The 20,941-nt window shown below is 44.0% G+C and overlaps 1 protein-coding gene across 1 annotated transcript; it reads left to right on the top strand.

The window, feature by feature from the left end:
* The first annotated feature begins 2,722 nt into the window (after positions 1-2,722).
* Positions 2,723-18,946, top strand: ZBTB8B (zinc finger and BTB domain containing 8B). The gene is made up of 3 exons (XM_027109276.1): positions 2,723-3,701; positions 12,533-12,711; positions 15,911-18,946. The coding sequence occupies exons 1-3, from the start codon at positions 2,723-2,725 to the stop codon at positions 16,226-16,228; spliced, it is 1,476 nt and encodes a 491-aa protein (XP_026965077.1). The 3' UTR covers positions 16,229-18,946.
* Positions 18,947-20,941: the final 1,995 nt, after the last annotated feature.

The following is a 20,941-nucleotide window of genomic DNA, read 5'->3' as shown; positions in this document are numbered from 1 at the left end:
CTTTTTCCTTAATATATCTTGGTGACTTTTTTATATGAACACAGACAGCTCTAGCTCATTGAATGCATGGTTGCATAGTATTCCACTGTGTGAATGTACCTCGTTGATTTAATTTGTCCCCTACTGGTGGACATTCAGATTGTTTCTACTTTTGCACTTGAACAAAAACCTCATGCAATGGATATCTCTGTACTTTTGACTTGATGTACTTTTGGGAATACATTCAAAAGGGTAAGTTTTTAGCCATGAAATTTTGGGGACAAAAGATGTGTACATTTTAAGTTTTGATAAATATTGCCAAATTCCCCTCTAAAATGGTGTTCCAAAGGACAGTTCCATCAACAGTGGATATTATTACATTGAAAAATGTGATTTTACCAGTCTGATAGGTTTTCTTTCAGTTCTGAGGAAGAACAGAATGTGGTTTTTAAATGTAGCATTCTCTTGTGTCTTGTTTTCCCCTTAATATTTTGATTGCCAAAGCCAGGAAGGTTTGGAGTGGCTGGAAGAGGTGAGAATGACAGTGAAATCTTAGTCCTGTGAAAACTTTCAGAGCTGATTTATTTGGGAAGAGTAGAATTTTTCAGATATCTGACAGTTCTCTTCCTTTCTGAATGAAAATGTTAATTATAACTACTTTGGATGAAAAAAACAATTCCCCAAATTATAACTTCCTTGAGTCTAGAGTGAATATAAAAAGAATCATCTTGATGACTTAGTCCCACCTATTATAGCCCTGGGCTATAATTTAGTGATGTCCTCAGGCCATTTTGAATATGTAGGAGTATTTAATACCCTTAGTCAAGTGGCCTCAGGCTGATATTTTGAAAAAATTTCTGGGTCTGTTTTTTATAACTTTTTTACCTTTTCCTAGCTGTCAGTTCTCACTTTTAAGTTTGTCAGTTTACTTGCTTAGAGAGGCTCCTCTACTTCTTTCCCTAACTGGTTCTCTAGCTTCTAAACTTAATGCATCACTTGTTATAAATATGTGTAAAGTAGGTGTAAATTGGCATTTAACGCCGTTGTTGTTGGTCTTTTATGAGTAAAGTCTGTTCGGTTAGCACATAGGCCTTGAGGGATCTATTTGGCCAGTGGAAAGAGTCTTTCTGGGGGGTGGAGGTGCCTCATTTCTGTTGGGTGAGGTAATTGTTGTGTTCCATTTGCAGAAAGAAAGAGTGCTGAAGAGTTGTTAGCTGTGGTTGGCAGCTCTAACTAGGCCTTTTGGGATTCCGATAGAGGTAGAAGATGTAGGAACTTCTCAGAGCTCAGTGGGTCAGTAAATAAAAGGGGTAAGTTGATGGATGGCTGCGTGCTTTGTGTGATGGGAAAAGATGGAGAGGAGAGCTCGGGGTAGGTCAGCTTCTGTCTTCCTCATTAGCAGACGGATTTTAAACTTGATTTATACTTGTTCTACTTAGCAGGTAAGAAAGGAGTATTCCTTTGTATTTAGCAAACCTACTTTGTCCAAAGCACTCTGCCAGGGGCTGTGGGGGAAATCTATGAAGTAAGGCACGGCTCATGCCTTCAAAGGGCTTATAGTCCACTGACAGAGAAGGTCCAGGACATAAAAATACAGAGGAGAGAACCAAGGGTTGTGGAGTCAATCAATTAGGAGTGTCTCTGTTGTAAGAGATAGAAAATCCAACTCAGACCAGCTAAAGCAAAAAGGGACTCAATTGGCTTCTGGCACAGCATGAGCTGGGGCTCAGATGGTGTCCCTGGGCTCCATCTGTTGCTCCTGCTTGAGCTGGGCTGTCATCTGTGTTAGTCTGGTTCCCCTTGTGGTGTGGCAGCAGCATCCCTCACATCCCACATGCCCACCGAGTAGAGAGTGCTCTTTTTTGGAGACCCCAGCAAACATTTCATTGCTTTTCATTGGCTCTGACCAAGTCACATGGCCATCTCTGAGCCAGTCACTGTGGTCAGAGGGTAAGATGTGTTGATGGTTTTAGCCTATGTTACCTCTTACACGTCCGGAGCCTGGGGATGGTGCCAGCGTTATGCAAAGCACGTTGGCTGTGGTTGGGGCCAAGGATGATTCCACCAAAGACAAAAAGGGCACTAAAACCATAAGAATGGAGAATGCATGCTGGCTAGCCCAAGCATCCACTAAATGTTTCCACAAACTTATGGTAATGGGTGTGAGCTGAGACTGTACTTGCCAGTCTCTAAGTTCTGTACTGGGACACTGGAGACTTACCTGGAGACTGTAATTCTTAGATTCAGGTATTATCTATATTTTGAGCCTTGAAGAAAGTAGAATGTAATTTATAAGAGCATGAACTCTGGAGGTTTTGAGTCCTGGCTCTGTTGCAACTGGATCATCTCCTATCCTCTCTGAGTCTTAAAAGTACAGTATTAATAAGTACAATATTGTAACGTATAATATTAGTACTTACTCCTAGGGTTTTTATAAAAATTCATTGAAAGAATTCATGTAAAATACTAAGTACTGCACCCACGTACAGTTAGGAATAGTTACTTTTCTTGTTTTCATCAGTTAACCCAGTTAGACAACCTTTGATTTTTGTTAGATCCCAAACAGCCCATATTATAAAGACATTGCTCAACCAGGGTTTATGGAAGAATTAAAAGAAAAACAAAACAAAACAAACAAACAAAAAACGAACATCTTATTTATAAGGTTGGGATTTGTGAATTAACTGAAAAAAAATTTTGGCAGAGATCCAGGTTACTCCAAGCGGCAGCAGCTGGTGGAGAAATGGAGATGCAATCCTATTACGCCAAGCTCTTGGGGGAATTGAATGAACAGCGGCAGAGGGACTTTTTCTGTGACTGCAGCATCATTGTGGAAGGGCGGATCTTCAAGGCCCACAGGAACATCTTGTTTGCCAACAGCGGCTATTTCCGAGCCCTGCTCATTCACTACATCCAGGATAGTGGGCGGCACAGCACTGCCTCCTTGGACATCGTCACCTCCGACGCCTTCTCCACCATCTTAGACTTCCTCTATTCTGGGAAGTTGGATTTGTGTGGAGAGAACGTGATTGAAGTTATGTCGGCTGCCAGCTACCTGCAGATGAATGACGTGGTGAACTTCTGCAAGACATACATCAGATCATCCCTAGACATCTGCGGAAAGATGGAGAAGGAGGCCGCTGTGGCTGCAGCGGTGGCAGCAGCGGCAGCGGCAGCGGCAGCAGCGCCTCATCGGGTGGACAGTGGAAGCTCCAGTTCAGGCAGGGAAGGGACCTCCTGTGAGACCAAGAGCTTGGTCTCTCCAGCCGAGGGGGAAGAGAGTGTGGATCGGCCCAGAGAGTCCCACTGTGGTGACTGCAGAGGCTGCCACCCTCTGGCACTGGTGGGGAAAGACAGCCAGGGCAGTGGCTCAGTGGACAGTGACTGCCCCATTCGACCCAAACAGATGGAGCCCAAGGTGGAGTTCGATGCCGAGGAAGTGGAGGTGGAGGTGGGTGGACAGCTGCAGCAGCGTACTGCCCCGCTGAGCCTGGCCCATGGGGAGGAGGGTTTGCCCAGAGGCCAGGCGGTCGACTTGGCTTATAGTAACTACCATGTGAAGCAATTCCTGGAGGCGCTCCTGCGCCACAGTGCTGTCCAGAGCAAAGAGGACGCGGACCAACACTTTTCTCGGAGTTTGGAGGGAAGACCAGGTGGTGCAGAAGTAGCAGCCATGAGTTCCATGATGGATGTGCAGACTGACTGGTATGGAGAGGACTCAGGTGAGCTCCATGAGCCTCCATTGTCTGCCACTCATTTAGCACGCACTTGTGTGCCCTCTGGTCTCCCACTGTCATCCTCATCACTGGCACTGTCACTATTGTCATCCTCATCACCACCATCACCACTGCCAGTGTTATCACCATGTTATCACTGCCACCACCGCCAGTAGGTATTAATTGAGCACCTGCTGTGTGCAGGGCATTGCCTCTTCACGTATGTTTGTCTTTTACCTCTGCAACTAGAGTATAAGCATGTTGAGTGCAGTATGGAGACATGGAAAGAACCCATTCTCTTCCACTAACCAGCAGAGAGACTTTGGTTAAATCATGAAATTTCTTTGAACCCTTTTTGTTCAGGAGATAATCACCCCCACCTTGCCTCTCTCACAGGGTTGAGGACCAAATGAAAAGGTTTTCAGAATTTTTTCTCACATATGAGAACATGTTCTATACAGGTAGGAAATTTATCCTTCTTTGTGTCAATCATGGTGCCTGGCCCACGTAGACACTCAGTTAACATGTTGTAGTTGATGGTGTGATTTACTGGAGAATATTTTAGAGTTGAATTTGGTTTCATGTGAGTAAATTTCTTGTATCCTTTGGGAGACTTTTTAAACAGGAGAAAATCAAACAGAAATTTAATAACATGAACACATAGGAGAGACCCAGGAAAACTGAGTCTGTCTGGAGACTTTTAATTTCTTTCTTTTTTTTTCATTTTTACAGTTTTTAATGAAAGATTACTTCATTCCTGCATCTAAATTTCATTTTTAAAAAAATCAAGAATGCTCTGTATGTCTGATTAAAACTTGACTTGAAAAACTTGAAAGTACGGTTTCTGGTCTTCAGAGACAGTGGCTTAACCAGCATGTAAAAGGTAGTGGTTGTTTTCAGTGACTACACTGTGGGAACTTGTTGAAATCTAATTTCCGTGTATATAGTAGCACTTCACAGACTGTGTCCCCCTTTCCCATCCAGCAGCCCCTCATAACGCCACATGAGTTAGGTAGAAGAAGTGTGGAGAAACTGAGACCCAAGAGGGTTTAGTGAGTTTCTTAAGAATGCAGAGCTGGTAAATGTCACAGCTAATACTAGCAACCCTGGCTGGCTTCGTTTCACTCATAAAACAAACTGTGAAGGCAGTACAAGCGATTAGAGGATTTCAGTGCACTGGTTTAGTCTGTCAACCCCTCTGCCTGTAAGCACAAGTATCAAGAAATAGTAATTCAGCTGTACGTCACCCTCATTCAAGTCCATCTGTCCATCTGTAGAGGCAGCTTTCCAGCTACAGGGATCTGTGGCAAGGCAGCCATCCCAGCCGCTTGCCATGCCTGTTGCCTGCCAGGTGTTGATTCGGTTCACCTGGCTCTGGGCTACATTTATTCCAAGCGCCAAGGCACAGAGTAGGACTGATTTGTTTGGTTATTCCTTTATTTGCTCAAATATCTGAGCATCTTCCTTGTGAAGATACAAAGATAAGTCAGATGTGGCTCCAGCTCTCAAAGAACTGATGGTGTCTTAGAGGAGTTAAGAGGTGTGTAAATGGCACTGTGTGGTCCAGAAGCAGAACTGGCTTCCTACTGGTAGGTCAGAGGCTTTATGAGAGTGGCATCTGAGTACTCACTACTATATATAAAAGAGATAAACAACAAGGACTTACCGTATAGCACAGGGAACTGTATTCAGTATCTTGTTATACCTATAATGGAAAAGAATCTGAAAAAAATACATGTATATGTATAACAATCACTTTGCTTTACACCTGAAACTAACATAATATGGCAAATCACACTATATTTCAATTTAAAAAAAAGTGGCATCTGAAGGTAAGAAGAGAAGACATGGGGAGAAATTGTAGTCAGATCATGGAAAAACTTAAATGCTAAAATGTGGGTTTCTATCTGTAGGCACAGGAGAATTTTTAGTAGTTTCTGAGCTTGGGAGTGGACAGGAGAGATTAATTTGGCCTCAGCACAAGATGGTGCAGAGATGGGAGATGAGGGCAGGGAGACGGTCAGGAGGCTGTTACAGTAGTTCTGTGTTCACATTGCTCATCTCTGACACTAGCAGACACTGTCAAAGCACATGGTCCTCCTATAATCTTCTCCGCTGGACCTCCCATCCCCAGCTCCAGCACCTGCCATTGCTTCTTGAAAAGTTCATCTATATCAGCCACCTCCACTGTTTTACTTCCCAATCTTTTCTCAGCCCACTGTGCTCTGACGCTACCACCAACTCCCCCTTCCCTGAAACCACTGTCATGAGGTCAGCTATACATTTCCAGGGCCGATCCAGGGAGTGATTTTCAGGTGTTATCTTTCTTGACTACTCTTGGTAGTTAACTCTGATCTTTCCTTCTTGAAATTCTTTCCTCCCCTGGCTTCTGACACTACAAGTACCGATTGCTCTTACCTCTGCCCATTCCTTTTTTTTTTTTTTGCGGTACGCGGGCCTCTCACTGTTGTGGCCTCTCCCGTTGCGAAGCACAGGCCCTGGACGCGCAGGATCAGCGGCCATGGCTCGCGGACCCAGCCGCTCCGCGGCATGTGGGATCTTCCCGAACCGGGGCACGAACCCGTGTCCCCTGCATCGGCAGGCGGACTCTCAACCACTGCGCCACCAGGGAAGCCCCTGCCCATTCCTTTTCAGCCTTATCATGGGGTCATTTAATGTAAGTGTGTCAGCATTCCACCATTGCCTTGCTTCTTCAACATCTTATTCCTGTTCATTCATTCATTTAACAGAGATTTACTGAGCACTTCCTATATTCCAGGCACTATTCATCTCAGTGAACAGAAGACAGTCTTTGTCCTCATGGAGCTGATATTCTAGTGTAGGGAGCCGGACAATAAACCAGTAAGGACATTTATAGTATGAAGAAGAACTAAAGCAGGGACAAAGCTGATAGAAAGTGAAGGGGATGCTGTTTTATTTAGTGTTGACCAGGAAGGCCTTTCTAACAGGTTGCCTTTAAGTGAGCAAACTGTAGAGATATCAGGGAGAACATTCCAGGCAGAGGGCAGAGAAAGGTACAAAGGCCCAGGTGTAGGATTGCACTCAGCAAGTGAATGAAAGGAACAGCAAGGATGCTGGTGTGGCTGGAGTGGAGTGAGCAAGACAGAGAGTTGTGGGGGATAAGGTCAGAGAGGTTGAGTGAGGGCGGACTGGGTAGGGTTTTGAAGGCCATGAGAAGGCCTTTGAATATTGCTCTTAGAAGGAAATCCACTAGAGGATCTTGGCAGAGAGTGACTTGAGATGACATATATTAAAAGGATCCCTCTGGGTACTGTGTGCTGTCACCTCCTAAGTGGGCCTCTTCCTTCCGCTCTTGCTCTCCTGTTGACTAGAGGGGAGCATAGGTGGAAGCAGCAGGACCATTTAGGAGGTGACTGCAATAACCCAGGTGACGGCTGTGCTCCTTGAATCAGTGTGGTAGCAGTAGAGAGGTGAGATGTGGTTGGATTAGGACTATACTGTCTCTGAAAGGTAGAGCTGACCAGATTTGCTAATGGCTTATATAAGTGGTATGAGAAAAAGAGGCATTAAAGGTGATCTTAAGGTTTTTAGCTTGAGTGATTGATTTAAATGTTATGTTTGTGGTGCCTTTTGGATATCCCATTGAAGACGTGCAGTAAGTAATTACATCTATATGTTCGGAGTTCTGGGGAGAAATCAGAGCCGAGATATAAATTTGGGAGTCATTAATGGGTCCATGAAATTTAAAATCTTTATGTTCCATGAACCTATAGATCTAGAAGGAGAAGACAAGAGATCTAAGGACTGAGCCCTGACCCAACATTTAGAGGTCAGGAAAATAGGGGAACAAGCTAAGGAAACAGAGAAGGGGCAGCCAGTGAGGTAGGAGGGAATCAAAAGAGTGATAGATGCCAAGAGGAGAAAATGTTTCAAGAAAAAGGGGAAATCAACTATGTCCGGTACTGTGTATAGGCAGATTGAGAACTGATCATTGGGTTTAGTAATGGAGAGGTCATTGATGAGCAGTATCAATGAAGTGGTGGACAAAAGACCAAACAGAGTAGCCTTAAAAGAGAACTCAGGGGTTCTGAGTTCTGGCTGAAAGGGCATATGAGGTTAAGGTTTTTATTAAGGTGGAGGATCTAAAAGCATTTCTTTACTGATGAGAATGATCCAGGAGAGAGGAAGATAAATGATAATGGAAGAGTGAGGGACAATGGATAGATCGAGGAGAGATGGGGGTCCCATGTATAAGTGGAGGGATGGTCTCGCCTTGGATGGGAGGGAGAACAATTGATTCATAGTAACAGGAGTGAAAGTGGATTAGATGTGTTCATATTGGAGGTTGGGGGGTGGCTGGGACCATGTAGACGTTCTCTTCTGCTTGCCCCTCCTTCTCAATGAAATAAGAAGCAAGGACAGCTGCTGACAGTGAGGAAGGGGTAGGAGGGGTGGGAGATTTGAGCAGTGGGAAGGTATGAAATAGTCACTGAGAAGAGTGGGAGAGTGAATGAACCAGGGAAATACTTAGGGTTCTTGGGCAGAACCAAGGGCTCTTTTTTTTTTTGGTACGCGGGCCTCTCACTGTTGTGGCCTCTCCCGTTGTGGAGCACAGGCTCCGGACGCGCAGGCTCGGCGGACATGGCTCACGGGCCCAGCCGCTCCGCGGCATGTGGGATCCTCCGGGACCGGGGCATGAACCCGTGTCCCCTGCATCAGCAGGCGGACTCTCAACCACTGCGCCACCAGGGAAGCCCCCCAAGGGCTCTTTTGATATTATAGTAGTCAGATGGTGATGGTTGGATTGATTTAAAGTGAGACCGGAACAGAGTTGTGCATTTTTTTCCAGTGACGTGAACTTGCCTTGTTTCACCTACAGAATAGGCAGAGAGTTATATTGAACTAGATGAATACGGATAGAGGGAGACAGTGGACCAAGGCAGCTGAGGGCATATGCAAAGGAGTGATTTTATTGATGGGCTGTAGGCACTCAGCTGGGGAAGGAGGGGAGTGAGGACTCGAGGAGGAGAAGGGCAGTAAAATGGAAGTATAGTCCATGGCTTGGACGTCCCTGTAGAGAAGGAACACCTACGGGGTGAGCTGGAAAGATATAAAGCGGTGACTGGAAAGTGGAGCGCTTGAAATGTGGGTTATGGAGTGAGTACAGTTATTGGCAATATCTAGGCCTGGGGCCATGATTCTCATCCCTGTCCGTACATTAGACTGGGAAGGATGCTTTAAAAATATGATGCTTGGGTCCCACCCCACCCATTAGCTTGGGATGGGGATTGGATATCAGTATTTATTTTCATTTTAAGCTGCCCAGATGATTCTAATATGCAGGCAGAGTTGGGAGCTCTTTGTCTAGGATTGGGTGGCTGAGGTGGAGTGGAGGATAAGGACTTTGGAAGAAAGGAGGTCCGGGAACAGAGAGGCCAGGGTATGGCGAGGGTCATTTTCGGTATTCACACCAAGAATTATGCCAGGAGTTGAGCCTGAAGGCAATGTGATCAAATCTCCAAGGAGTGAGGGGATGATCTAGGGGCCCCTGGATGACTGTAATAAGGATGAGTAGCAGTATCATCTGATGGGATGAGCTCCAAAAGATCTTAGGCTTTTTAAGGAAGGAGGGAGGGACAGTGGTCTGGAGATGACAGTGAAGCACAAGGAAGACCACCCTCCCCTGATCCAGGGTGTCAAGGCAGTGGGTTAAGGGAAGCAGGGTGCTTAGGGGAGAGCCAGACCTCAGTTAAAGCAACCACTCCAATCTGCTGAGGACTCTCAAAACTGTATGCTTCTCTTCTTTCCCTGAGCTCCAGATGTATCTGTCTAATCCAGATATTCCCCCCTGGATGCTCTGAGCCTGCCTCAAACATCGTAAAACCCAAACAGACCTCCTCATCCATCCTGCACCTGCTTTTCCTCCTGTGTTCCCTGCCTCGGTTTATTCCACCGTCACCCACCAAGTCAGCTAACCCAGAATCAGTGTCATTTAGAATCTTCTCTTTCCCTGCTCTCTCCTCCCCAATGTGGTCATCGAGTGCTATTAATTTTACTTCTCAAACCTTTCTCCTTCTCTCCACCTCCACAGCCCTGGCTTTAATTCATGTCATCGCTCATCCCCTCCCACCTGGACTTCCTGCCTTTAATCTTGCCTCTCTTAAATCCTTCCCCTGCATTATCCCCAGAGGGATCCTTTAAAGGTCAAGTCTCACCTTGTACCTTCCCAGCTTAAAACCCCACCTGCTTAGAGAATAAAGTCCAAGTTCCTTAACATATCAGCTTTGCAGAGGCAGGGATTTTTGTCTTTTCTGTTCACTGCTGTATCTCCAGGGCTTAGAACACAGCCTGGCACATCATAGGTGCTCAGTATAAATTTGTTGAATAAATGCATGAATGTGACCTTCTTGACCTTTCCTTGCCCTTTCCTTGGCTTCATTCCTCATACCTCTCCACTCCACTTAATATTTCATATTCTCATTTACCTCTGTGCCTAAGCATGTGTTGTTCCCCTGCCTGAGATACCTTTCTCTTTCTCAAACTCCCAGTGAACTCCTATTCATCCTTTAAAACCTTGCTCAAAGGTCATCTCTCCTGTGAAATCTTCTCTGAACTCCAGGAGAGAATTCATTACTTTATTTTCTACATTTCTTCATCACTTTGAACTTTGCTTGTGTTGTATTATATTGTATGAATTTGTTTCCATGTCTTTCTCTCTTGCTAGACTTAACTTCTTGAGGGAAGAAACAGGTATCTTGGTAAAGATGCACCTTGACACAGTGCCTCGCATGTAATAGGCATTCAGGTGAACTGTTTTTTTTTTTTTTTGGAGCAATCAGATCATAAGAGAGGAAGGAAAGTGTTGCAATAATTCATACTCTTCTGATGGAAAAATAGTTAACAGTTGTTTTTTTCCAAGGATTAACACTGGACCCATTTTACTGAATGTTTTTATAGTCGGAAAGAAGGTGATAGTACAATGCCAGGCTGATGGGGATAAATGACGGGAAGAGTCCACATTACCAGAGGAGTGAGCAGGAAACTGGCATCTCAACACCAGTGTGATCAGTGACAAATAAATAATCCAACATATATATGCAGTGTTGAGCCATGAGCTGCTGCTTTTATTCTGGGAAACAGATTTTGGAGTCACTATAGATTATGCAAAATGTTAAGCATTATCAGGATGGGAACTAGAAACTAAAGAGAATAATCTTCACCCGTACATAGAATGATGTTGGGTTCTCACTTGACATTCAGCTTGCCATACTTTTGGCAGCACCTCAGGAAAGGTAAAGCCCTATTAGGTGTCCTGAGAAGGTCCCAGAGAAAAGGAGTTACTCCCGTGTTGAGAGAGACCACAGGAGCCTGGCCAGCTTAATCAGAAAAGAAACACCGAGGTGATGATGATGTGACAAAAATGGTTAACATTTATGAGAGCTTACTATATGCCAGCTGCTGTGCTTTAGGCAATACCTCATTTCATTCTTACTACAATCCTATGAGGTGGGAACTATTATCCTCCCTATGTTACAGATGAGTAAAGCACAGAGAAGTTAAGTGAGATGTGCAAGGTCACACAGCTGGTAAGTGGTAGAACCAGGACTTGAACTCAGGTTTCTGTGCCTGGAAAGCTTGAGTTACTAGTGCCTCCACATATAATATGATGTGATCAAAGTCTGTAAAATTCTGAAGGGCATGGATAGAGGAGACAAATCTTGGAATACTACAATAAGGGTAACTCAGGAAACTTGAAAGGAACAGTTTTTATACATGTGGGTGATAATCATGTTGTCACCTTAACGGGTGTATGAGCAAGGTGGAAAAAAAAGAGTTCTAAAATATTTAAGTGAATTTTTAAGATATTTGATGATTTCAGATATATAGAGTTAATATGAACTCCAAACAATGTAGGGTCTGCATCATAGCAAACCACTTCTACACATGCCTGGAAGCTATTATTAGGAGCTGCTGTCAAAGAAATCATGAATACTGACCCAGTGGTCTGTTCCATCATAATAGTTTTTTCAAACTTTTGAGGATCATTAAATCAACTCAGGAGGTTTGTATTAGCCAGCTCAGGCAACCATAACAGAATACCACAGACTGAGCAGTTTAAACAACAGAAATTTATTGTCTCACAGTTTTGGAGGTGCAGAGTCCAAGATCAAGGTGCCAGCAGGGTTGGTGTCTGGTGAGAGCTCTCTTTCTGGCTTGCAGACGACTGCCTTCTTGCTGGTCCTCACATGACCTTTCCTCTGTACAAGAGTAGGGAGAGGAAGCCATCTCTGGCATAGTTTCCTCTTCTTATAAGGACATCAGTCCTACCAGATTCGAGCTCTACCCTTATGACCTCATTTAACCTTAATTACCTCCTTAAAGGCCCTGTCTTCACATATAGTCACATTGGAGGTTATGGCTTCAATGTATGAATTTGAGGGGGATGAAATTCAGTCTAGAACAGGGTCTCAATCATTATTGTCCTAAAATGAAATCAAAGAGAATAGACATTATCAGAGTGAGTATTATTTTGGGAAGCTTTTCAAGTTGTCTACATGAAGATATATGTGTTCTAAGGTTGTAATATAAGCTGTGTTTTCTAACTGTGAGCCACAGAGAAGTTTCAAAGCTGAGGCCTTACAGCATTCCTTGCAATCTTGTATCAGAAGCCCACCTTCTCCTCTGGCTGACTGGGAGCCAGAGTGGCAATTTGCAGACACTGTTTCGCTGTTAGCTGCTGGTGGAGTTGGGGTCCTTCTTCTCGACCTGGGCTGGTCGAACTCCCCTGCTCTGGATCCCATCCATCGGAGGGCGGCCAGTGTTGTTGCTGCTCACAGTACCATTTGGTTCCCCAGGTGGTGTGCTGGTGGTGCCCATCAAGCTGCACAAGTGTCCTTTCTGCCCCTACACGGCCAAACAGAAGGGCATCCTTAAGCGTCACATCCGCTCACACACAGGGGAGCGGCCCTACCCCTGTGAGACCTGCGGCAAGAGGTTCACCCGCCAGGAGCATCTGCGGGGCCACGCGCTCAGCGTAAGTGGAGGAGCTGGCGGTTCTCTCGGGACGGTGGGGTGGGAGTGGCGGTGGTTCATGACGTTCGTCTAATGTGAGGGCAAGGCCAGTCTGTATTTCTCTTCTCTGTCCACTGGGGTATTTCCAGAGAATTTTAAACATGTATTTCTGCTACTAAATTACACCTGGGTTGGTGGCACTTAGAGAAAGTTAAAACTTATATGGTAACAGACTAGTTTGCTTAGGAGGAAAGTTAAGAAAGTTTAGACCCTAGTCAGGAATGGTTGTCAAAAGGCAGAGAACACTGAGGCTTAGACAGGGGATTGTGGGTCTGTTCCCTGTGGTGTGATGCCAGAGGTAAGCTGCATTCTCGGTTTCCCACCCAACCTCAGCACCCCGGGGTGGGGAAGAGATATACTGCCACTTATAGGGCTACCTGTGAGCAGCAAAGAGGACCCAGCCCAAGCGGACCTCCCCTCCCACTGGCTGCCGCCTAGGATTCTGTCTCCCATGTGAGTGGGTGATTCCTACCTGCTAAAAAGCATTCAGGCCATTTAGAAAGGCATTGCATTTAAGATCGACTTTGAGCAAGGCAATCAGTCTTTGGAAAATCCAACATGAAAATGGTTTGGATTTCAAAAGACACTATCAAGAATGTGAAAAGACAACCCACAGAATGGGAGAAGAATCTTTGTGAATCATTTATCTGCTAAGGATCTAATAACCAGAATATATAAAGAATTCTTGGGCTTCCCTGGTGGCACAGTGGTTGAGAGTCCGCCTGCCGATGCAGGGCACACGGGTTCGTGCCCCGGTCCGGGAAGATCCCACATGCCACGGAGCGGCTGGGCCCGTGAGCCATGGCCGCTGAGCCTGCGCGTCCGGAGCCTGTGCTCCGCAACGGGAGGGGCCACAGCAGTGACAGGCCCGCGTACCGTAAAAAAAAAAAAAAAAAAAAAGCTTATAATTCAACAATAAAAAGACAACCCAATTAAACAATGGATGTGAATAGACGTTTCTCCAAAGAAGATAAACAAATGGCCAATAAGCACATGAAAAGATGCTCAACATGATTAGTCACTAGGAAAATATAAATCACAGCCACGATGAGATGCCACTTCACACAAACTAGGATTGCTATAATAATAATAAAAAAACCAAAAACAGATAGTAACAAAGTGTTGGCAAGGATGTGGAGACACTAGAACCCTCCTATACTGCTAGTGGGCACATAAAATGGTGCAGCCCCTGTGGAAGAGAGTTTGGCGGTTCCTCAAAAGGTTAAGCATAAAGTTACCATTAGGACGCAGCAATTCTACACAAGAGAACTAAAACAGACATTCACACAAAAACTTGCATACAGATGTTCGTAGCAGCATTATTCATAATAGCCAAAAAGTAGAAACAACCCAAATGTCCATCAACTGATGAATGAATAAACAAAATGTGGCATATCTGTACGATGGATACATGTTATTCAGCCGTAAAATGAAATGAGTTCCTGATACAGGCTACAGCATGGAACAACCTTGAAAGCATTATGCTATGTGAAAGAAGCCAGTCACAAAAGGCCACCTATCATGTGATCTCGTTTATATGAAATATAAAAAGTGGGCAGACCTATGGCGATAGAGAGTAGATTAGTGGTTGGGGCATGGGGGATGGGAGAGGCATGACGGTTAATGCGCACAGGCTTTCTTTATGGAGTGATGAAAATTTCTGGAATTAGATGATGGTGATGGTTGTACAACCTTATGAGTATACTTAAAACCACTGAATTGTACACTTTAAAAGGGTGAATCTTATGGTATGTGAATTATGGTTTTGAAAGAATCCAGATTTAAGATAAATACAAGGTTACTGACTGCCTCTGCTCTCAGTGCTGGCCCTAGCATACTTGTCTGAGAGTGGCCTTACCCCAAGGCCTCAAGTTTTTGTTTGTCTTTTTTTTTTCTTCAAATTATATCTCCAGTCCATCTTGACAACAATAGGTCCCTGGGTACCTTTAAGATGTTTCATTGGTTGGAATCCTCATTCCTTCTATTTTTCCACCTTGTACGAGGCCCAGTCTACTGCAGCCCAAAGACGTAGTCTTCAAAGGCTCCATCAGGTTGCAAGGGTCACATACACACTCGGGTTGGCTCAGGCATTGGGGGTTTAGCATAGGAAGCCCAGGAAACCTCAGGGGAAGCAGGGACATAGGTCAGGATGTAACGGCAACTCCAGCAACTTGGGTATTGTTGTTGACCCTTCTTCTGCATCAGCCTCTCTCTGTCACTGCCTCTTGTGTGTATCCTGCATCCAGAGCTCTCTAAAAGAGAGGCTCTGATTGATTCACAGATCCCCTATTGGCTGGAGTTCCTGAAAAGTGCATGCATTAGAAAGATAGCTCCTTATACAGAGGGGACCCCTGGGACTGCTGCCCTCATAAGGAGCTGCACGGAGTAGGAGATCAGGTTCTCTTTTCTAGTATGCAAAGCTCTTTTCATAAGTAAGGAATGCATTTATCAATGAAAAAATCAAGGGTGAAGCATCTGCTGACACTTTTAGAGAATACACTGTCTGGCAAATCTGCCTTCCTAATGGCTAAACAATCCAAGGTACGTAAGAGGCCATGCCTAAAATCCTAATCGGTTCACTGAGTGCCCTTTATGTGCCAGGCACTAGGGATATAGTAACAAATGTGACAGAGGACAGAGAACATGAATGAGGATAGTCCGTGACCTCCTGGAGCTTAGAATCTAGTGAATTTTACCAATGATTTGTTAGAAATAAAACAAAGGGAGAAGTATAGGTGAGACTGTATAGCTGGGGGACCTAATCTGGCCTGGAGTATCAGAGAAGACTTCCTTGAAAGTCATTAGTGGGAATTCCCTGGCGGTCCAGTGATTAGGACTCTGAGCTTTCACTGCCGAGGACGCGGGTTCCATCCCTGGTTGGGGAACTAAGATCCCCGTAAACTGCGCGGCACAGCTAGGGGGGGATAAAAAAGGCATTAGTAAGGAGGGAGGGGTGACCGTGGGGAGGAGGGCACACTCCACGCATGTCCGATGGCCCTGGGGTGGAAAGGACCTTGGTGAGGCTGAGACTGGCAGAGAGAGCAAGAGGGAGAGTGGTGAGAAATGAGACTGGAGGGTCAGCCAGGGGCCATGTCTCATGGGGCCCTGAAGGCCATGACTCAACCCCTTTTCTGTGACATTTACTGTGCTGGTGATTTTAGGTCCATAGGTCCAACCGTCCAATTATCTGCAAGGGCTGCAGAAGAACCTTCACAAGTCACCTGTCGCAGGGGCTGCGGCGCTTCGGGCTGTGTGACAGCTGCACCTGCGTTACAGACACACATGATGATGATGACGAATTGATGCCCATCAACCTTAGCCTGGTGGAGGCTTCGTCCGAGAGCCAAGAAAAGAGTGACACAGACAATGACTGGCCAATCTACGTGGAGTCTGGTGAGGAAAACGACCCTGGCGGAGAGGATTCAGAGGATAGACCCCAAATTCAGCCCAACTTATCAGATGGAGAGATGCTTACGTAGCAATAAATGAGTGGAGAAGAGGGTTTAGAATTTGTTCTTGCCAGTCCTGTGGTTGAAAGCCACCCTTTGTCCAATTTTGTGGAACCCTGAGAAGAACATTTTTTCACTGTTATTTGCATTTCTGTTAGACTACATGGTGGAGGTTGGATTCTGTGACTCAAAGGACTTTTTAGTGCCGCCCTTGATTTCTGAAAGCTTTCTGAGTGAATCAAGGTTGGCTCTGAGGCGTCCCGTTTTTCCTGCCATGCATCCAAACTCTGGTTTGAAGGAAGATAACAAAATCTCCATACTTTTTTCATAGTGTCTCAATCTTTCTGCATTCCTGTGTCGTCATCCTCTTGCTCTGAAAAGGTGGGCAAGAATATATTAAGTTTTGAGATCAATCTTACTTCTGCCAAGCCTCTTCTAATGAATTCCATACTTTAATTTTCTGGTGAAGTATTAAGGAGAAAGTTTCCTTGATATAAGGCAGACACGGTCGTCTGGCTATATGACTGTAAAAATTACTTTCTAAATCTAAGATTGCAGTGTTAAAGGCTGGGGGTGTTTATGTGCAGACAAGCATGGAAATGAGCTGAAAGTTTCCTTATGGCACTGTGACTTGCCCCGTTGAATTAAATTTTAAGTTAGCCCCGGGAAGGGAGCCTGAGAGCCCAGGTCTGGGTGGTTTCCCTGTTTGGCTTGGGATTTAACAATTCTGTGCACACAAATAACCTGTTTTATGATCATAAAACAAGGCATTTGGGCAAAACTCAAAATGCTCCTATGCGTTTTCCAGCCATTTCCAAGAAGCCACTACTGTGTAACCTGGAAATGCAGCCACCACTGACATTCCTTTACTTCGTTTATGAATAGAACTCTAATTGGAGGGAAAGGGTAAGCCAATATAAGCAAGTTATATGTCTAAATTGTTTACCTTTTAAAAGATCCTTTGGAGGGAAAGGGAAGGTTACTAGAAGAACAGGTTTTTAAAACGAGTCTGCTTTTCACCCACTTTGCAGCCATGCAATTATTCTAACAAAAGAGACTGTACTTCTTTAAAAGTCGAAAGAGCAGGAAATATTAGGGATTAAAGATATTTAAGGCACTTTCATAATTTTGTCTTATGTTAAAGTATCCAAAATGAATTTTCTTCCTTCAGTTTTACTATAGTTGTATTTCAAAAGACGGTAAAAAAAAAAAAAAAAAAAAAAACACTTTCCTTTCTGCCTCTTGAACAAAAAGAGATAATCAAAAAATTGTAAATTGGCTTGTAAATAAATGTTAGCATTGAAGGGTTCAGAAGGTGTTTAAACTGTACTTCTCAATAGAAGTTAGAACCCTAGGATGGTGCTAGCCCCAGACAGCAGCTGAATTCTTGGACCCCAGTCCACACAGTAGGACCACACATTGGCCTGAAGTAGACTGGAAGTTTAAAAACCGGTCTATTAACAGAGATAGTCGGAAAATTATTGTTCTAGATCAAGAATTACACATTGAAAATTTTCAAGGACCAGAAACACTTCTTACCAGCAATGAAAATATTAGCGTTGTTTTAAAAGCAGGACCTTAGCAAAAGGGAAACCTAAAAGGAGGTGTAGAAGATATACTTTGCAGGGAGTTATGTTTGATATTTTCGTTCTCTCCGTTCAAAGCGTTTCTGATGTTTTCATATGACTTTTCTACCTCACAGTTCAACGCTCTGCCTGCTTTCTCTGGCAGAGCAGTGATCCTCTCTGGTGACCCCATAACCTATTCACATCACTGGGTGCCAAATAAAAAATTTTACATTAGAGATTACACTCTAAGACAGTGATTTTCAACTGGGGGTGATTTTGCCCCCCAGAGTACATATATCTGGCAATGTCTGGAGACATTGGCTGTTTGGAGTTTGCGTGTTGGCATTGGGAATAGCTGAATTCGGTCACTGAATTCTATCACTTTTAAAGGAGATAATTCCTCTGTGTGGACTATCAGATAATAAACTGTCCTCAGTTTTAAATTTATGTTCCCATTTGGTGGTCAGCATTTATAATCTGCACAGTGTCTTTGAGGTTTAATTTGTGGAGTTGGTGATATTTTTATAAGTAAATTCACAGTTGGGCCCAATGCAGACCATTAGTGATTTAGTTTATATTTGGCATCTTTCTGGCATATTCAGTCCAAGTTTGCAAAGGGATTTTTTTTCTAATATTACATATACTGCATGGATGGGAACAGGATTTTTACTTGTAATGGGATTGAAAAGCGGCACCCTTGGGAAGTTGTTTCTTTTGGGAGAAGGAAACAGGCTTTCACAGGGGTTGGAAAGGAATATAAATAAGGCCTGGATCTGTAATACCTTTAGAAATGACATAGAGCATCATGGCTTCTGGTCATTTGGCAGAAAGATGCCAGTCTGATGTAAATATTTTGGTGGTCACTGTACTTTGAATATTCCTTAAGAAAGCTATTGACCCAGTGGTCTGCAGAATGTTGTGAAATAGAGTATCCTGGAGGTTCAGAATATTATGAAGGGTTTTTTTATTTTGTTGTTGTTGTTAATTGATGTTGTAATAAACCCCACGTAGAGAAAGACAACAGGCAGGGCTGCATGCACTGATTCTGAGGGCGGTGGGGAGACTGGAGTGGCCTTTGGTCACTTGAATTCTTACTGTTTCATTTGGACGTCTAGGTTTTTCTTGTGTGTCCTTTGTGCATTGACAATAGAATTATCTCTGTGAAGTGTAATGTAATAGGGTAGAGAGGGGCAAGGGGATGGGGTGGGTGAGAAGTTCCTGTTACGCTCTGTTTTGAGCATTACCACTGTACTTCCTGTCATTGTTGGTCCTTTGTAACTTGCTTTGTGCTTTCATGTGTTCGTGCTGTCTTTTAACCCCAAAAGGGGGGTGCTTTATTCAGTTGCTTATGATAGGCAATGTTTTCATTGATTTTTGCTCAATATTTCCACCAAATATTGCTGTGTTCCTCAAACGTTTCATTAAAGTTATGAAAATTTGAATTCTTTTCTTCAAATAATGCTTCTGTAGAGTTAAATGAAAAGTTGTTTGTTTGGCAAGGGTAGTTTGGTTGGTTTCTAATACGTCCTAGTTTTCAAAGGTGACACTAACTCACACCATTGTGATCAGATGATATGGAAGCTTCATAACTTGAGGAGGACATTTAGCATCTGTTCTGACCCTCCAGATGGATAATTTTACTACTGCCAATGCTTCATTGACAGCTGTGGTTTGGGGAAACTATTTTTATATCCATCATTTGATATTTTGGCCCTCTGTCAGTAGCATATTAAAAATTAGTGGGGGTTAGGATTGGGATTATGTGTTCAGATGAAGAAGGTTTAGCAGTAACAAGCTTGGGGATTTTAAGGGAAGGCATCAATTTGACATATATGTCTTGATCACGTGTAATGGATATGGATTATCTGTCATGCAGACTGTGAAGGGTATGATTAGGATTTTTTTGGAAGCAGAAGAATGTGCCAGACAGTTTCACTTCTTTCTATTATCCATAGTCTCTGAGGAGCTTCTCCTGCCACCAGAAAAAGCAAGCAAATAGTAATACGGTGCCCTCCAGGGGTCTACTTAGGCACAATCGAATGTTTAGAAACATTCAAACTCATAAACTACCACAGCAGATTCACTTAGAAGGACATAGGATGGGAAGCACGGGTCACCAGCAGGGCAGAGCCAGTCGTTGCTCCTCCGTCGGAGTCCCTGCCTCTGTCCCTGTGGTTCAGGTGCAAGGAGACAGACACACATCAGGCAAGTATGGAAGCTATTCTGGCTTAAAAGCCTCTTGTCCCATGGGGGCAAGTATCTCTTATAACAACTCCATAGAAATAACTTCCAGGGTCCCCACAAGAGACATGTCTCTTCCAAGAGTCACTGTGGTTCAGGAAGCCCAGAGGTGTGGCTTCCTATCAGACATTTGTAGTTCTCCCAGTCTGGATACAGTTCACCAGTTCGGGGTCATTTCTACCATAGGTAATGTTGCCTAGCAACATGGTTGATATACTACTGTTTATTAGGTTGCCAGGGGAACAGAGCTAGAAAGTTAACCCAAGGTTAAATTCTCACACAGAAGGGGAAAAGGTTTTGTTAATCCTTTACCAAACGGTATGCTGAGCAATTAAATAAGAGTTATTGCACCTAGTTCCTATGAAATATAGCCAGAGGAATTTCCTGTTAAAATGTAGCCCACACCAACTCACTTTTCCTTGAAGAGTATTCATTCTTTGTGCTTAGCTACTCATGATTAATACACTGCAAATTTTGCTGAGGTATGTGTAAGAGTTGGATAAATGGTCCCGTCAAAATTATCCCATCAAAATGTCTTGTATCCTTTGGTGCTACTCAGAGTAGGCAGGTATAATATAACATACTATAGGGACATCATTGAATGGAAATTTCTGGGGATCCTATCAATCACACTTTGATAGGAACCTATGTCCACCTGGCAACCACCAAACACTAGGCTCTTGATAATGGTGCCTCTTATTACTGTATCATGTGATGCTACCCTTGCCTGCTTCTGTTGCTCCTGGAAGAGCAATAAGTGAGGACAGCCAGTTATTTATTCAACAGTTATTCAATAATTATTTATGGAGTCCTTATTATGTGTCAGGCACTGTACCCCTGATGTACTGTCAAGGGTACATCAATGAACAATTCCTGTCCTCGCAGAACTTGCACTGTGTAATCAGGGGGGCCAACAAACAACACAGTTTGGGGT

The sequence above is a fragment of the Aethalodelphis obliquidens genome, unplaced genomic scaffold (assembly GCF_003676395.1).
Source record: "Aethalodelphis obliquidens isolate GAN/ISIS:26980383/991018 unplaced genomic scaffold, ASM367639v1 scaffold9, whole genome shotgun sequence".
Lineage (NCBI taxonomy): Eukaryota > Metazoa > Chordata > Mammalia > Artiodactyla > Delphinidae > Aethalodelphis > Aethalodelphis obliquidens.
This window is presented reverse-complemented; position numbering and strand designations above follow the sequence as displayed.

What these genes read in the sequence shown, in the direction of transcription:
- ZBTB8B (XM_027109276.1), top strand. Translation starts at nt 2,723, where the DNA reads ATGGAGATGCAATCCTATTACGCCAAGCTCTTGGGGGAATTGAATGAA. An exon ending in CTGGTATGGAGAGGACTCAG is followed by an intron (nt 3,702 to 12,532) that starts GTGAGCTCCATG and finishes TTGGTTCCCCAG; the next exon opens with GTGGTGTGCTGGTGGTGCCC. An exon ending in TGCGGGGCCACGCGCTCAGC is followed by an intron (nt 12,712 to 15,910) that starts GTAAGTGGAGGA and finishes TGGTGATTTTAG; the next exon opens with GTCCATAGGTCCAACCGTCC.